General features: G+C 30.7%; 1 protein-coding gene across 1 annotated transcript in view; it reads left to right on the forward strand.

The window, feature by feature from the left end:
* Positions 1-518: 518 nt before the first annotated feature.
* Positions 519-19,134, forward strand: part of LOC145291443 (cytochrome P450 20A1-like) — an 88,207-nt gene continuing 69,591 nt past the window's right edge. The window contains exon 1 of the mRNA XM_080137289.1: positions 519-816. Within this exon, the coding sequence (XP_079993415.1) occupies positions 745-816 (72 nt within the window). The 5' untranslated portion in view covers positions 519-744. The remainder of the gene's footprint in view (positions 817-19,134) is intronic.

The following is a 19,134-nucleotide window of genomic DNA, read 5'->3' on the forward strand; positions in this document are numbered from 1 at the left end:
CATTTTGTATTGCTTATTTACTTTTATCATTTTTTTTGTTGCTATTTTTTATCAATAGAAGTTGGTTTGTTTTCAAGAAAAGATGAATCATTTTTTTTTAACCGTACATTGTTAGGTGAATGTACAGTTATTTTTCAAGAAAACTTACATTTTTGCTTTTTATCTTTTAAAGAAAATTGACTGCAAACGTTTTTTCTTTTTTTCTTTGTAAACAGAAGTTGATTTTTTTTTTATAAGAAAAGATGAATTGTTTTTTTGAAAACCGTAAATTGTTAGGTGAAAGTACAGAAAAGTTTTTTTCAAGAAAATTTACAAATTATTTTTTGTCAACTGATGCTAAGCAAATAAACTGAAAATTCCCCGCCCCAACAATAATTTAAAAATTACATATTTTTATACAAAAACAAACAAACAAAAAAAGTCGATTTAGCGTTTCAACATTTGGACAACGCTCGGATTAATCTGACATAATTGACAGAACTACAAAATAATTATTACAAATGTAAGGGGCGATAACTGTGTATAAGTCGGGCAAATATTTCAAAGGCGATTTTGTTTACAAGTCACCGTCGCCAAATCTGTCCACGCAATCCAAACTAAATTTTCCTATTGTTTGTTTTTCTCGATAATTTTGACAATTTCGCATCAAATGCGTTGCAAAGAAAACGTGCAACGCAAACACAAGGGGCAATATTTATTTTCGCAACTTTTTGTGAACGTGAGACGAGAAGAAACACAGAAATTATGTTGGACTTTGTCATTTTTGCTGTGACGTTCATCGTCGCTCTCATCGTTGCAATTATTTATCTTTCTCCGGTAAGTAATTAAATCATTCTTTGTTTCGGGATCCGATCAAGGTCTAGTATCTGTCACTCGATTCGTTTGTTTTTTTGGTTCGAAACAAACCGGAAAACTATGAGATGTCGATTTTTAAAAGATGAGAGGGTTTAATTTTAACTAAACTGTTTCTTGTTGACCCACTCCTCATTATATATATATATATATATATATATATATATAGGTTTGTATTAGACTGTACACATAGATTCGAAAAAGTTGTCAAAAAACAAATATATAACAAATAAATGTTATCAAAGGCAAGATAAGTTACTTTTCTACCTAACTGGATATATTCTTCGTGTTTTTATTCAATGTAACATGTTTATTCAACTCGAAAAACATACAGTGTTTACCGATGTATTCGAAAATTCAAGATGGCGTCTCACACCCTCTTTAACACCGTAAGTTTGGAAAAAGGTGTTATAAATAAAAAACTATACAAAATACTATTAAAAACCCGCCGAATATATATCAACCTATGTCACAGTATGAGCGAGTTTTTAACAGTATTTTATCCGGTTTTTTATTTATAACATCTTTTCCCAAACTTACCGTGTTAAAGAGAGAATCAGACTCCATCTTGAATGTTCCAATACATCGGTAAACACTGTATGGTTTTCGAGCTGAATAAACATGTTACATTGAATAAAAACACGAAAAATATATCCAGTTAGGTAGAAAAGTAACTTATCTTGCCTTTGATAACATTTATTTGTTATATATTTGTTTTTTTGACAACTTTTTCGAATCTATATGTACAGTCTAATACAAACCCCCGTTTACTTTAACTTGTACAAATAGCCTCGAAAAAAAAAAAAAAAAAGGGACACGTTAGGTCGACACCGAAACAGAAGTTTGTTTACGGAACTTTTATTTTAGATTAACCACGTTGTTTAACAAATAAAATGATTAAATGTGTTTTATTCTAGAATTTAAAATTTAAAACATTGCACGATACAAATGATACGTTGTTTAACAAAAAAAAAAAAAAATAATAATAATAATGAAAGACGAAGTTTTAAAATGATTTTGTAATAATTGAATAATTGAAATTTCAATAATCACGTGATTAAATTAAAGACATTTAATCAATATTTAACTTCATTTTTCATTATTTCAACAAACCCAGCATTTTAATTTTATTGTCCAATGATTTTATATTTATGTATTTATTTGCTTCCCCACGAAAGCAAATTAGACACAGGGTCGTTTTTAATGTGGGGTTAAACCAGCTCCCCTAAAACAAGGGTAAAAAGGGGGAACTCTGGCAGTATCAAAAAATAGTAATTGTCTCAGAAGGGTTTCCCCTACATTTACCAAGGACCAATTAACTTATGTGCATCACATCATCTGTAGAACAGATACTACACTTTGATCCCGGCCCGAAGAAATAATAAAACAAAACGCATTTAATCATTTTAAAACTTCATCTTGCATTATTTCGTTTTTTACTTGTTAAACAACGTGGTTAATTTAAATTAAATTTTAATCACAGGATTACATTTTCAATAATCACGTAAATATAAACAAACTTTTGTTTACACTAAACAATATATATCGGTGTCGACCCAACGTGTCCCTTTTTTGATAACAGGGTTCGAGGTACAACTAAACGGCAAATCTGCCCCAACTTTTTTACCATTTAAAAGAAGAAGCTTCAAATAAACATATAAAAAAAAAAAAAATTTACAGCATACAAAAATAATGAAAATGGGAGACAAAAATTGTGTTTACATTATCGACGCTTTAAAACAACGTTCCTATGTAGTGATGCTGAAGCCGTAGACATACTCCTGTTTTAAAAATCTAGCAAAAATCAAATAATCGTCATAGTTTCCTGAATTTTTCGATATTTATTCACTATGAAATAAGCTTACATAATAAAAGTAGGTTTCGGTAAATATATTAGAGGAAATATTTTTTTTAGGTGGTCTATCCCTCTTCCATATTTCATGTTACGAAAACTGAAAAAAATAAATGTAGGTCGATAAAAAATTTCAACATTTTTTAAAGCTGAAAAGATCAAATAATTAAAAAAGTTATATATATATGTTTATTAGAATAGCAAAATTTTTAAATAATGAGAAAGAAGTGAACCATGATCGAAAGTTAAAAAATAACACATAAGTCGATTAAAAAAAAAAATCATGAAGTATAATAAAGCCCAAAGAAAAGGAAACAAAAAATATATATATATATATATATATATATATATATATATATATATATATATAAGAGCAAACAGTTAATAAAATATGTTAAAAAACACTTTGAAAATGAGTTAAAAACATATTTTATCTGAAAAGGAAACACTTGATAAGTGGATAGTCCTTAATCCGCGGAGTTTTGAAGAAATACTTTCCTTCTCATCAGAGGGTAGGAATTATCAAAATGCGGGATCGGATTTTGCATGCAAAAGTATTTGATGAAACTGCAAGTAAGTCGAAGATCTTACTTGATAACAAAAAGTGAAGCATAGGGAATATCGTGAAGAAAAAAGTGATTTCACGTGAATGGATAGTCTGGTGAAAGGTAAAGTATCCAATGACGTCATGTTTTTAACATGTTTTATTAACTATTTGCTCTTATAAGCTCTATCTCCTATTTGGTTTCATCGAGCTTTTACATCTGGTTGAGATTACTTTATAAATATTAATTCTTTAATATTTATAATATACTTTAGTTTTACCATCTTGGATCATTTTGGTAAATTTAATTGTAATTTTTATTTTATATATAATCCCGTTATTTATTTCACTTACCTTAAAGTTGTAATTAAAATTGGACATAAAATCAATATTATTATGTTAAAAAAACAAACACTTTTTCTTGATATTTTTTTCTCTGTAATATAATTATTCGAATTACAACAAAAAAAATTTAATAATTATTTCTAAAAAAACTTTAAATGATACTAAATTCGAATGTAACACGATATGAAGTTTAAACAAAGACATTTTTATAACAGATTTCCAATAACAAACAAAAAAAAAAAAATGCATTCATATAATAGAATAAATGACTCTTGAGATAATAAAAATTTCAAAAGTAAAATCGACTAAAAAAAAAATTTGTTTGGATTTGATTAATTAAAATGATAGCGTTAATCAATTTTTGCACCCTTTTTTCCAAAAAAGTATGGAGGCCTGTAAGCAACGTTATCTTTAGATACATAAGTGTCAACAGAAGACATTAAAATTAATTTTCTCGTCTGTGTAGTTCGTTAATAACAATCTATTCGTTTTACAAAAGGTAAGTTTTATATATTTTTTTATCCATTTTTTAATTGTAAATTTTATTTATTCATTGTAGAGCCAATGCTCTTCCATAGAAATTGACCCAACCTATAGTAAACACATGAATTGATGACATTGCTATTAATGTGTACAATGGTGACGTTTTACACAACTGTTTGGAGATGAATAATTAACTGAAATTTTTAAATACTTTCAGACAGATTGTACAATACTGTAAATTAAAGTCCATGTAAATATTAATATCAGACAATCTTAATTGGGTAGCTCAATATACGAGATCGAGCAATAGTATAAATGAAAGTTTGGAGTTAAATTTAGTAAATAAAAATAAAAAATTACGAGAAATTTATTATTATTCAACAAGGAATACAAAGTGTTAAAGTTTTTTCCTTAATCCATGGATTTTTATGGATCAAGGAAAAAACTTTAAAGTGTATTTTTTGTTAAATAATGAATTATTTCTCGTAAATTTTTAATTTACGGAATTTAACTCCAAATTTTAATATATATATATATATATATATATATATATATATATATATATATATATATTTGTCTGGGGGAAAAATGAGTCGGAGACTCTCAAAGGCGAGCAGGCAAACGTCAAGGTTGCAAAAATGGAACGCTCTTTTAGCGACTTCCCAAATGTTTGCTGGAGCAAGTCAAACGGCCTGGTCTAGTCGCTACGATAACTAAAATTCGACCCCCCCTTTTTTTTTTTAAGGTTTTAATTACCTCCTACCATCCACTTTGCTTTACTCAGGTTGGTTCCTTTATCCCCCGACGAATGGACTCACCCAACGTAAGCATTTAGCATCACTCCTCGGTACCTGTACAGTTTAATCAAGACATAAAAAAATTAAAATATCGAAAAAAGGTTATATTGTACGTATCCGTTTTGGACTGAAGATCTCAAAAAAAAAAAAAAAAAAAAAAAATTTCATTTAATTTGATCGGGTAGTTTTTTGTTTTCTTTTTTTTTTACAACAGAAAAACACGTTTTGATGAGAGCGCGTTGAAGTCAGCCATTATGGAATTTTTTGAACACACCACGGGGAGATAACTCAATTTAAAGAGCCGTGAAAATAGTGAATAATTCCACCCCATCTTTCCAAGCTTATAACTACTCGAAAAATGTAATTCAAGCCCTAATTTTTTTTTTCAATTAAAGGAGAAAGGACCAAGGTTTTATTAAAAAAAAAAAAAAAAAAAACAACAATGTGTTTTTTTTTTTTTAAAAAGGTTTTAAACTTCGGACTTTACAGGTAAATTTCTAAAGAAGCGATTTTTTGTTTGTTTTAAATTTGAATATATTATTTATTGACCTTTTCTCTTCAATTTGTGATATATAAAACTCCCCGACATAAATTAATTATTTACTTTTTAATAGACATTTAAAAATGAGAGGCGTGAATTATTCGACCCCCTGTCTTTCCAAGCTTATAACTCCTCGAAAAATGTAATTCAAACCCTAATTTTTTTTTCAATTAAAGGAGCAAGGACCAAGGTTTCATTAAAAAAAAAAAAAAAGACAAAAAAAAAAAAACAATGTGTTCTTATAAAATAAGGTTTTAAACTTCGGACTTTACAGGTAAATTTCTAAAAAAGGGATGTTTTTTTTTGTTTTAAATTTGAATATATTATTTATTGACCTTTTCTCTTCAATTTGTGATATATAAAATTCTCCGACATAAATTAATTATTTACTTTTTAAGAGAAAGTTGAAAATGGGTGACACTTGGGGGGGGGGCGTGAATTAAAAAAAAAACGTTTGTCTAAAATATTATATTCGGTTTATTGGAAAGAACATAAAATTTCACATTGACCCTGAAAATATCGTAAAAATAGAATCAATAGAAAAATTTTGATAGATTTTTAAAGTTTAAAAATTGAAAAATATTGAGTTCGGAAAATTCATTACTGTTTTTTAAAAAAAAAAAAAAAAATTCTATTACTTTTAAAACAACTGTAATAGTTTATTTTGGAAGTATAATCCATAAAGAAAATAAACAACCCCTTTTAACAGAGAAATTACGAGATTTTTATATTCGCAGTTTCGTGTTAGGGGTGTCAAAAATTCCTACAAAAATTCTGATACTGCTACGCTCCCACCCCATCTTTAATACTAGTTTTTCTTCCTAAAAATCGAACCTTTTGCTCGGTATCATAACAAATTGTTTTTTCGCTCAACCCCCCCCCCCCAAAAAAAAAAAAAAAAAACTACTTGATTAAATTAAGTGAAATTTTTTTTCGGAGAACTTCGTTCCATAACGGATAGTACAATATAACCTTTTTTTTTTTTTTTTTCTCGATATTTTCATTTTTTTAATGTCTTGATTAAGCTGTACGTCCCATCCCTCTTATATATATATATATATATATATATATATAAGTCAAGTGGGTTGACACCGTAGAGTAAATGTGATATTGTTGTGAACGCTAATGAATAGATTAGGATAGGCAGAGAATGATCACTGAACCCATATTTGTATATTCAAAACAAAGTTCCCGGCGGTTACTGACACCCCTATTCCGAATTTGTGTTCATATGACGTCATAAACAACTGTTTCTCACCGCACTATTTTTTTTTACATAGTATTTTCCAGTTAAGTTAAAGTTTTACGACTTTTTGGGTTGTTCACGTATACGACCGGTACCCCTCGTCCCTTATTTATTTATTTATTTATTTTTTTTCAATTTTTTTTCTTCGGCGGATTATTATCGAATCGACACTAATCTACTGTGCCAGTTGGCACAGTTTAATATTCAAATTTAAAATCGTTAAATACAATTTAGGCGCGCAGTGCAATTGATTGTTTCGGCGCGTTAAAAAAAATGAAAAATGACACCCACGCAAATTCCGGCGTGACCTTTATATACCAAAGGTGCGTACGTAGTTGAAAGCACCCCATGTGATGTCTTCCGTCCAATGGAATTCCTCCTAGGACACATTTTAAAACTGATTTTCTAGAGCTCGTTTGGAGCCGATCAAATTGAATATAAACATGCACAAACACAAAATCTATCTCTTTAGTCTCTTAGCCTTTCGAGCATTCTTTCGTCTCTTTAAACTCTTCCGACTCATTCAACGCTTTCTCATTAGGACTTACCACGCGTGCAAACATCAATTATTTCATTTCCACTGCTCCGCGCATTAATACTCTCTTTTAACAGACGAACATTAATATTGTCTATGTTACATATTTGAACATTCAAAGAACACAAAAAAGAGACTCTCCACCTTTCATATGAACTCAAAAAAAAGAACTCTGAAATATTGAGAACTATGTTTTAACTTGTTATTATTTGTTATTTCTATTCCGGAAATAAACCTCCGTTTGTGTTGCACATAAGATTTCTTATTTTTATTTTTATTATTTGTGGAGGAAGTCAGTTCCCAAAAAAAAAGGCCAGGCGACCCCCACAAGTTGGTGACCCGACGCAGAAATCATATGCACAACGGAATCTTATAAACTATTAAACAACCATGACTCAGCGGAAAAAGCGACAATTTTTTTCGACCACAATTTCAAGCTCCGCGTCATCGGAAAAAGTCAGTTGACAGTTTAAAGGCTTTGAAATCACTTTCGAGTGAAGAAAACAAACATGGAACCTTCCTGTGTTGAAAAACCTCTGGCAACGTTAACGGTAAATATACCAGCATTTAATCCTACCAACATAAAGACCTGGTTTATCCAAATCCAGACCCTTTTCGACGCAAAGCGGATAACGTCTCAACGAACCAAATACTGTTACTTGGTGGAAAAACTCCCGGCAGACGTCGTCGAAGAGGTGGCAGATTTATTGGAGAATGTGCCTGAAGACAACCGATATGACAAACTTAAGAAGGCCATCTTACGACGGACAGGCTTTTCAAACGAAACAAGGTTACGCAATCTTTTCACCCAAGTAGAATTGGGAGATCGCACCCCGTCACAACTTTTGCGATACATGCGTACATTGCTAGGGGACAACAAAATGTCCGAAAATATAATGAGAAGTTTGTGGCTGGATAAACTTCCAGACACAACAGTACAAATCCTAGCACCCACAACGGAAGAGAAAAATATTGAAAAACTCGCCGATATGGCAGATCGAATCCATGAAAATCTGAGGCACCGCAAAGTAAACTCAGCACAAGCACAGCAGAAACAGATGTGCGACGACGATATATCGGGACTAAAAATGACGGTCGAAAATCTCACTCGACAAGTGCAGGAATTAATGCAAATAAACCATCGTTACTCATTTAATAAACGATCGGACTACCGAAAACGAAGTCTTAGTAGAGGTCGAAGCAACACACGGGAACGAGCGAACAAAATCTGTTTTTACCACAAAAAATTCGGCGCACAAGCTCGGCGTTGCACTTATCCTTGTTCTTTTAAAAACAAGAATCAGGGAAACGAATATTCCGGCCAGTAGAGACGACGACTGTCGCTGGATTTTCCACTAAAGGTCGTTTATTTTTTATTCGTGATAATAATCATGGATATAATTTCTTAATAGACACTGGAGCTGAAATCAGCGTGATACCACCTCTACATAAACAAAAAGCTATTCCACAGCCTTACCACCTCCAAGCAGCTAATGGCACACAAATACCGACATACGGTGAAAAATATTTAGACGTCAATCTCGGCCTGCGCCGCACATTTCCGTGGATTTTTACCATAGCCAACGTGACAACACCAATATTAGGAGCAGATTTCCTAGCACGGTTTAATCTATCGGTAGACATGACTAGTCGCACACTGACTGATAACCAAACAAAAATCGTAATTAAAGGTATCACCACAAGATACCAGTCTACTGGGATTAGTTCTGCCTTACCTGAAGAGACGTACATTCGTCGGCTGTTTCAAAAATACCCACAACTTACTCAGCCATTCAAAGTCACGGATAATATTAAACATAATGCAAAGCATTATATTAAAACGAATAGACAACCAGTCTACGCCACCCCCAGACGTCTGAAGCCGGATAAGTACAAGATCGCAAAAGACGAATTTCAGCGCATGTTGCAACAAGGAATTATCCGACCTTCCAAAAGTGCGTGGTCATCTCCTCTACACATGGTACAGAAAGCAGACGCGACAACATGGCATCCATGTGGCGATTTCAGGAGATTAAATGCACAAACTGTACCGGATAGATACCCTATCCCACACATTCACGATTTTGCAATCGGACTGCAAAATGCCACGGTATTTTCCAAACTGGATTTAGTAAAAGCGTATTACCAAATACCGGTGGCGGATGAAGATATCCACAAAACAGCACTGACCACACCATTTGGACTTTACGAATTCGTCAGAATGCCATTCGGACTTAGGAACGCTTGTCAAACCTTCCAAAGGTTAATAGACGAGGTTTTTAGGGACCTTCCATTCGTATTCGCTTACGTGGACGATGTCCTAATTGCTAGTAGAAACCTCGACGAACATAAACAACACTTGGAACAAGTTTTTCAAAAACTGTCCCATTACGGTTTAAAAATAAATTTGGACAAATGTATTTTCAGTCAGCAAGAAGTAAACTTCCTTGGACATTCAATTGATAAGGATGGTATATCACCATTACCCGAAAAAGTAAGCGCCATTACGGATTTTCCACAACCTACGTCTGTTAGACAAGTTCGTCGCTTCATAGGTATAATTAATTACTACAGACGATTTTTACCCAACTGTTCCACAATCCTTGCACTGTTAACGTCATTATTGAAGAACAAAACGAAAAACCAACAATTAAAACTGGACGGATCAGCTTTAAAAGCTTTCCATCAAGCTAAAACTGCCTTAGTCAATTTCACAAAATTGAATTATATTAAGGACAGCGAAGAATCGAAGCTTACACTTACAACAGACGCGTCAGACATAGCTGTAGAAGCAGTTATACATCAACTGACAGGGGATACAATGACCCCTATATCGTTTTTCTCAGCCAAACTGAGCAAGACACAGACAAAGTACAGTACCTTTTCAAGGGAACTATTAGCAATTTATTTGTCAATTAAACATTTTAGACATCTGTTAGAAGGAAGAAACTTCTGTATTTACACTGACCATAAACCGTTAACATATGCACTGCATACGCATGTAGATAAATATGGTCCAAGAGAAATCAGACATCTTGATTATATTGCCCAATATTCCACAGACATCAGATACGTCTAGGGGCAAGAAAACATCGTGGCGGACGCATTATCACGAGCTGCAATAACTTCACTAAATTCCAGTTCGTTAACTATGGAATTAATTGCACAAGAACAGAAGACGGACAAGACACTCACTGACGTACAACAGAAAACGTCTTTGCAACTGAAGGAAATGCCCGTACCTTTTAGTGTAACAACACTTTATTGTGATACACCAAAAGAACAACCGCGTCCATACATACCGCCAAGCATCAGACAACATGTTTTTCTACATTTTCACAATATGTCGCATCCAGGCAAACGAGCCACCGTAAAAATAATAACAGACCGCTTTGTTTGGCCGAATATGAATGCAGATATTCGAAATTGGACCAAGACGTGTGTATCCTGTCAGAAAAATAAAATACACAGGCACACAAAGTCACCGCTGGGCACTTTCAGTGCGCCTGATGCCAGGTTCACCAATATCCATGTTGACTTGGTGGGGCCATTACCGCCCTCAAAAGGACACACCCACATTCTCACCATAGTCGACAGGTTCAGCAGATGGCCAACAGCCATACCCGTGAAAGACACATCGGCAGCGACAGTAGCTGGAACAATACTAAAAGACTGGATAGCAATTTTTGGAGTACCGTCAATACTCACAACGGACAGAGGTTCGCAATTTCAATCGAAACTCTTCGCAGAGTTCAACCAATTGTTGGGAACAACCCACATAAAGACTACTGCTTATCACCCTTGCTCAAACGGCCTCGTCGAACGCTTTCACAGACAGCTAAAAACTTCTTTGGCCACGAGTCTTAACAACGCGGACTGGTCAGATAATTTACCATTAATCCTATTAATGATCCGAAACACAATAAAAGAAGACTTACAAAGCACACCAGCAGAGCTAGTTTTTGGATCCGTAGTCACACTACCTGGACAGTATTTTAATGCATACACAGATATTTCACCCACGGCTACATTTGTGACGGAATTAAAGAACAAAATGTCTTCTCTCAAATTTACCCCCACCAGGAGGGCTGACAAACAAACCTATATACCGAACGACCTTCACACATGCAAATTTGTGTTTATCAGGAATGATACGGTCAAAAAGCCATTTTGTCCAAATTACACTGGACCATACCAAGTTTTGAACAGAAGTGAAAAATATTTTACTGTCCAACGGAAAGACAGGAAAGACAACATCGCGATCGACCGAATTAAACCAGCATACATTGAGGAATACCCTCAGACAATTTCCCAACCAGAACAAATTCCCTTAGAACATGGGAGACCAGCAGAAAATGACGAGGACACCAAACCCACGACAAAAACGGGTAGGAAAGTCCACTGGCCGAAACATTTCAAGGAATACATTACATATTAAAAAAAAAAAAAAAAATTTTTCCAATCTGGGGGGAGTATTTGTGCCAGTTGGCACAGTTTAATATTCAAATTTAAAATCGTTAAATACAATTTAGGCGCGCAGTGCAATTGATTGTTTCGGCGCGTTAAAAAAAATGAAAAATGACACCCACGCAAATTCCGGCGTGACCTTTATATACCAAAGGTGCGTACGTAGTTGAAAGCACCCCATGTGATGTCTTCCGTCCAATGGAATTCCTCCTAGGACACATTTTAAAACTGATTTTCTAGAGCTCGTTTGGAGCCGATCAAATTGAATATAAACATGCACAAACACAAAATCTATCTCTTTAGTCTCTTAGCCTTTCGAGCATTCTTTCATCTCTTTAAACTCTTCCGACTCATCAACGCTTTCTCATTAGGACTTACCACGCGTGCAAACATCAATTATTTCATTTCCACTGCTCCGCGCATTAATACTCTCTTTTAACAGACGAACATTAATATTGTCTATGTTACATATTTGAACATTCAAAGAACACAAAAAAGAGACTCTCCACCTTTCATATGAACTAAAAAAAAAGAACTCTGAAATATTAAGAACTATGTTTTAACTTGTTATTATTTGTTATTTCTATTCCGGAAATAAACCTCCGTTTGTGTTGCACATAAGATTTCTTATTTTTATTTTTATTATTTGTGGAGGAAGTCAGTTTCCAAAAAAAAGGCCAGGCGACCCCCACACTACCAAATTATTTTTAAAAATCCTGCTAAAATGAATGTTAAGTCTGTTCCCATTTACTTGCCTCCCCACGAGGGCAAGGTTGTGGGGGAAGAAACAAAAATAAAATTTGCCTCAGTCGTGAAGGATTTCTCCTCCAATGACCGAGAACAAAAGATTGGAGTGTAGTACCAGAACAGATACTATGTGAAGTCTATGATTGGAGTGTAGTACCAGAACAGATACTATGTGAAGTCTAAAACAATAAGAAAACGTGAAAAGGAATTAATTTTATGGCAGGGGAGGAAAAAGCCATTCTGGTCTGAAGGGGGAAAGCTCATTCAAGTTCACGAAAAATTGTAAATGTTACCAAATATTTTTTTTTTTAAATATTTATTTACACACAAATTGTCACAGAAATGAATAAAATAAATTTAATTTCATAAATGAATTGTTAAATATTTTAAAGCCAGTTTAAATGACTTTCTATTTGACAGTTAAGTGTAAATGCTTCTAAATTCTTTTCAAATTTAGAAGAGCCATATCCCCCTTTTTTTTTCAACTATAAACCAAATCAAAATGTCTGATTTGCTTAGGAATAAAACAAAATCCATTCTGGCGGATTTAATTTTGTAATTCATTTTTTTCTTTTTTTACATAGGGATTTTTAAATTGCAACAAAAATGTAAAGGTGGTAGTTATGCGTTAAACACGGTACACTCCTGTTTTCGTTCTGTGACACGGACACATTTTCATGGGACAATCCATACAGATGTTTCATACATTTCATCAATTGCTGTATTTGTTAATCTTGCTGCTACCAGAATTATAGAATGACCAATTGTAACTTGATCACTCGCTCACAGCATCTAAACAATGCATTTGCTTTTTATTCGTGTGATACTTCAAATGTGTTCCTTTGTGCATTCACTGAACAGGCTGTGCTTGTTTATTTGTTGTGTCTATCAAAAGTCGTTATTCAATTCTGACACTAGTCGCAATGCCGATTGAGTCGACTTGGTCAGTGCGGTAACAGAATTTTTCCAAAAAAAATTGCAAATCCTGTTCATAAACCCCCCCCCCCTAAAGTTTTATTCTTTTGAAGGATAAAATTATATGTTTTAGACTTACAAATAAGAAACCCTAACTGAATCAAATCAAAGCACAAGTCTTAAAGCTCAAGAATTTGTTTATGTTGGACTTGAAGACAACCAAGTTGTAGTCAGCCGGGAAACAGGCAAACGGAAGAGAGTTCCACAGGCATGCAGTTCTAAGAAAGAAGCCTTGTTCGTGGAATCTACGTTTTGATTTAGCCACGGATAAAGAGTGGGGAAAATTATTGACAGTGGTTTCAGCTAGATGGGTGTTTTTCGAAAAAGATTGGCAAGAGGGGACCAGAGATTGGAGCTCAGACGAGCACTTGCCATGGAAATAACGATAAAACTAAGGCAGGCTCGCAACACCCCTTCTGTGGGAAAGAGGTTGCCAGGAAGAGAAAAGGGCATCACTTACTAAGTTACAAAGTCTATTTTGTACTCCGTCAAGACAGGACAAGCTGCTTCTAGAGCTCCTGCCCAGATGTGGCAACAATACTCCATCCAAAGAAAATGATCCTTCAGTCCATGAATAGCACTGACTGTTCAGAATGAAATATGAAGTTTGTAGGACAGAAAATATCGATATTATCAATAGATCATGGTCCAGTTTTCGTATTTAAGGTACCATTTTGGCATGATCCCGAGCCTTGGAAAAGTCCATTTTTGGACAATGAAACATTTTTGTCCATGTATATATATAGTGTCATATATATATATATATAGATATAGAGATATATATGTAGTATATAGAGCCATACCAACAAATTGGGTAGAAATGTTATTATTTTAGCAAAGGAAGAAAAATAAAAGAATGTGTGTGTGTGTATTATATATATATATATAATATATATAATAAATTGGATTTACATTTTTGGATTTTACCGTCATTGGATAATTTACCTTTCACCAGACTATCCATTCACATGAAATAACTTTTTTCTTCATCATATTCCCTCTGCTTAACTTTTTGTTATCAAGTAAAATCTTTTACTTACTTGCAGTTTCATCAAATACTTTTGCATGCAAAATCCGATCCTGCATTTTGCTAATTCCTAGCCTCTGATGAGAAGGAAAGTATTTCTTTGAAACTGAAGATTAAGGACTATCAACTTATCAAGTGTTTCCTTTTCAGATTAAATGTTTTTAACTCTTTTTCAAAGTGTTTTTTAACATGTGTGTGTCTGTGTGGAAAAATATTTTTTCAGTTTTAATTATATTTCACCTTTCTTTAATTTATGAAGCTCAATGTAATTACAGAGCATATAACAAATAAATGACAAAACTTTATATACCAAATTTCAAGATATTGACCATCTTACAGTTTATTCCTTTAAGTATGTTGACATGCACAATTCTTGACAGCATGTGATTCGTAGCACAAAATCATTCATTTAATTATTATATCAATTAATGAATTTAATCAATTCTGCCCTTAACTCATCGGAAGACAAAAACACCTATCAATTCATTAAAAGAAAAATAAATGCATATCGGCATGATTACAAAATATATAAAAATAAATAGAATTTATTAATATGTAAATTTAAATTTTAGAGACTTCACTTGAAAAGTCAAACATGGCGTAATAAAAGAAAAAATGAAATGAAACGTAATTACAACTTCTCTACCAATTTCCGGATTTGTAATCATGCCCGTATGCATTTATTTTCCTTTTAATGAATTGATTTTGATGAGTTAGGGCAGAATATATTAATTATTTGGTGTGTGTGTATATATATATATGATGATTGCAACGTCTTGTCAGACGAGTGCCACTCCCTCAGACATTTAAAATCCATGAGCCCAAACGCCTGAGGGAGTATCTATACAAAGATGATGTTACAGTTTTAGCTTTGTACGACAGCTATATATATATATATATATATATATATATATATATATATAATATATAAGGAACTTAATAAAAATTACAAAACAACAAATAAATCAGCACTAAATAAAATAAATAATGATGCAAAAAAACATTTTAACTAAACTTAAAATAGATAAATACACAGAAATAACGGTACCAGGTACCCCGAGATTTACTTTAAAAGACCACAAACACAGCTTTAATATTAACCCTAGTATTAGACGCATTTGCCCCTCGAAATCAGATATAGGACTGGTTAGTAAAAACATATTAGATAGAATTATCCCCAAAATTAAATCTATAATAAAATACCCACTATGGCAATCTTCCAACCAATTAATCGACTGGTTTTCTAACATTCAAAATAAGAATAACGTTAAATTTCTTTCTTTTGACATTGAATCATAGTACCAATCTATATCACCTATCCTACTAAATAAATCTCTATTAATGGCACGAAAATTAACTAATATAACTCAAGACGAAATTAAACTAATACTTATAGCTAGAGAGTATTTAATAACCTTTGATAATAAGTATTGGACCAGGAAAAATACCCCTAACCACTTCAACATTTTAATGGGCTCGACGGATTCGACTCAGGTCACTGATCTAGTTGGCCTTTTCCTTTTAAATGAAATACATTGTATACCCGATAAACAGTTCAAACTTGAAGGAGGACTACACAGAGATGATGCACTTTTCGTAACTAACTCTACAAATAATAATTATGAAAAAGCAATTAAAGCTCTACATAAATTATTTAAAAATGATGGACTTGGTATAAAAATCGACCCCAATAAAAAAATTGTTAATTTCTTAGACATAACCTTAAATCTTGAGAATTCTACCTTTGAACCCTATCAAAAACCTAACCAATCTCTACTATATGTCCACGATGAATCAAACCAACCTAAATCAATATTAAAATCAATATCGCCTTAAGAATTTCTAGACTGTCTTCTACTAAATTCATATTTATAAAAAATGAAAAATATTACAATGAAGCCCTTAAAAACTCTGGATACAATTCGCAAATTAAATTCATAAATAAAAATGATAGAAACATAAACTGCATTGAAAACAAACCTATTAAGAGCGTAATAATATATTATCAATCACATTACTTAATATTGAATTAGCTCTAGGATATTTACCTATCGAGCTTATTATATATCTAAATTACAACGAGCACTTTTTCTTTCCTGTATTTTAATTAAACTAGTAATTTCACTGTTACATTAAAATACACTCAGCTCTTAAGACTATTGTTCTAATCTCCTTAAAATATAGTGTCATAAATATATATATATATATATATATATAGTGTCATATATATATATATAGTGTCATATATATATAGTGTCATATATATATAGTGTCATATATATAGTGTCATATATATATAGTGTCATATATATATATATATATAGTGTCATATATATATAGTGTCATATATATATATATATATAGTGTCATATATATATAGTGTCATATATATATATATATATATAGTGTCATATATATATAGTGTCATATATATATATATAGTGTCATATATATATATAGTGTCATATATATATATAGTGTCATATATATAGTGTCATATATATATAGTGTCATATATATATATATAGTGTCATATATATATATAGTGTCATATATATATATATATAGTGTCATATATATATATATATAGTGTCATATATATATATATATAGTGTCATATATATATATATATATAGTGTCATATATATATATATAGTGTCATATATATATATATATATAGTGTCATATATATATATATATAGTGTCATATATATATATATAGTGTCATATATATATATATATAGTGTCATATATATATATAGTGTCATATATATATATATATATTGTCATATATATATATATAGTGTCATATATATATATATAGTGTCATATATATATATATAGTGTCATATATATATATATAGTGTCATATATATATATATAGTGTCATATATATATATATATAGTGTCATATATATATATAGTGTCATATATATATATATAGTGTCATATATATATATATATATATATATAGTGTCATATATATATATATATATAGTGTCATATATATATAGTGTCATATATATATATATAGTGTCATATATATATATATAGTGTCATATATATATAGTGTCATATATATATAGTGTCATATATATATATAGTGTCATATATATATATATAGTGTCATATATATATATATATAGTGTCATATATATATATATATAGTGTCATATATAAATATATAGTGTCATATATAAATATATAGTATCATATATAAATATATAGTATCATATATATATATGGTGTCATATATATATATAGATAGATATATAGTGTCATATATATATGTATATATATAGTGTCATATATATATATATATATATATAGATATAGAGATATATATGTAGTATATGTAGTTTCATATATACATATATATGTAGTTTCATATATACATATATATGTAGTTTCATATATACATATATATGTAGTTTCATATATACATATATATGTAGTTTCATATATACATATATATGTAGTGTCATATATATATATATGTAGTGTCATATATATATATATATGTAGTGTAATATATATATATGTAGTGTCATATATATATGTAGTGTCATATTTATATATGTAGTGTCATATTTATATATGTAGTGTCATATATATATATGTAGTGTCATATATATATATATGTAGTGTCATATATATATATATGTAGTGTCATATATATATATATATATATATGGTGTCATATATATATATCTAGTGTCATATATATATATATATAGTGTCATATATATATATATATATAGTGTCATATATATATAGTGTCATATATATATATATATATATATATATATATAGTGTCATATATAGTGTCATATATATATAGTGTCATATATATATGTAGTGTCATATATATATATATATATATATGTAGTGTCATATATATGTCATATATATATATATGTAGTGTCATATATATATATGTAGTGTCATATATATATATATATATATGTAGTGTCATATATATATATGTAGTGTCATATATATATATGTAGTGTCATATATATATATATGTAGTGTCATATATATATGTAGTGTCATATATATATATGTAGTGTCATATATATATATGTAGTGTCATATATATATATATGTAGTGTCATATATATATGTAGTGTCATATATATATATGTAGTGTCATATATATATATATATATATGTAGTGTCATATATATATATATGTAGTGTCATATATATATGTAGTGTCATATATGTAGTGTCATATATGTAGTGTACTATATATATAGTGTCATATATATATATGTAGTGTACTATATATATAGTGTCATATATATATATATGTAGTGTACTATATATGTAGTGTCATATATATATATATGTAGTGTTCTATATATATAGTGTCATATATATATATATGTAGTGTTCTATATATGTAGTGTCATATATATATATATGTAGTGTCATATATATATATATGTAGTGTCATATATATATATAGTGTCATATATATATATATATATATATATATATAGTGTCATATCTATATATATATATATATAGGTATAGAGTGTCATATATATATATATATATATAGTGTCATATATATATACAGTGATGATCATATTTATTGGCACAGTAAAATATTATTTATTTTTTCTAAAATCCGATTGCTGCATCGGAAAGGCCAGTTAAAAATACATAATATACTTTGTTATTTTCTTTAATTGAATCCCTTTTTTAGAATTTA

This window comes from Euprymna scolopes, chromosome 12 (genome assembly GCF_053919585.1).
Source record: "Euprymna scolopes isolate OS-2025 chromosome 12, ASM5391958v1, whole genome shotgun sequence".
Taxonomy (NCBI): domain Eukaryota; kingdom Metazoa; phylum Mollusca; class Cephalopoda; order Sepiida; family Sepiolidae; genus Euprymna; species Euprymna scolopes.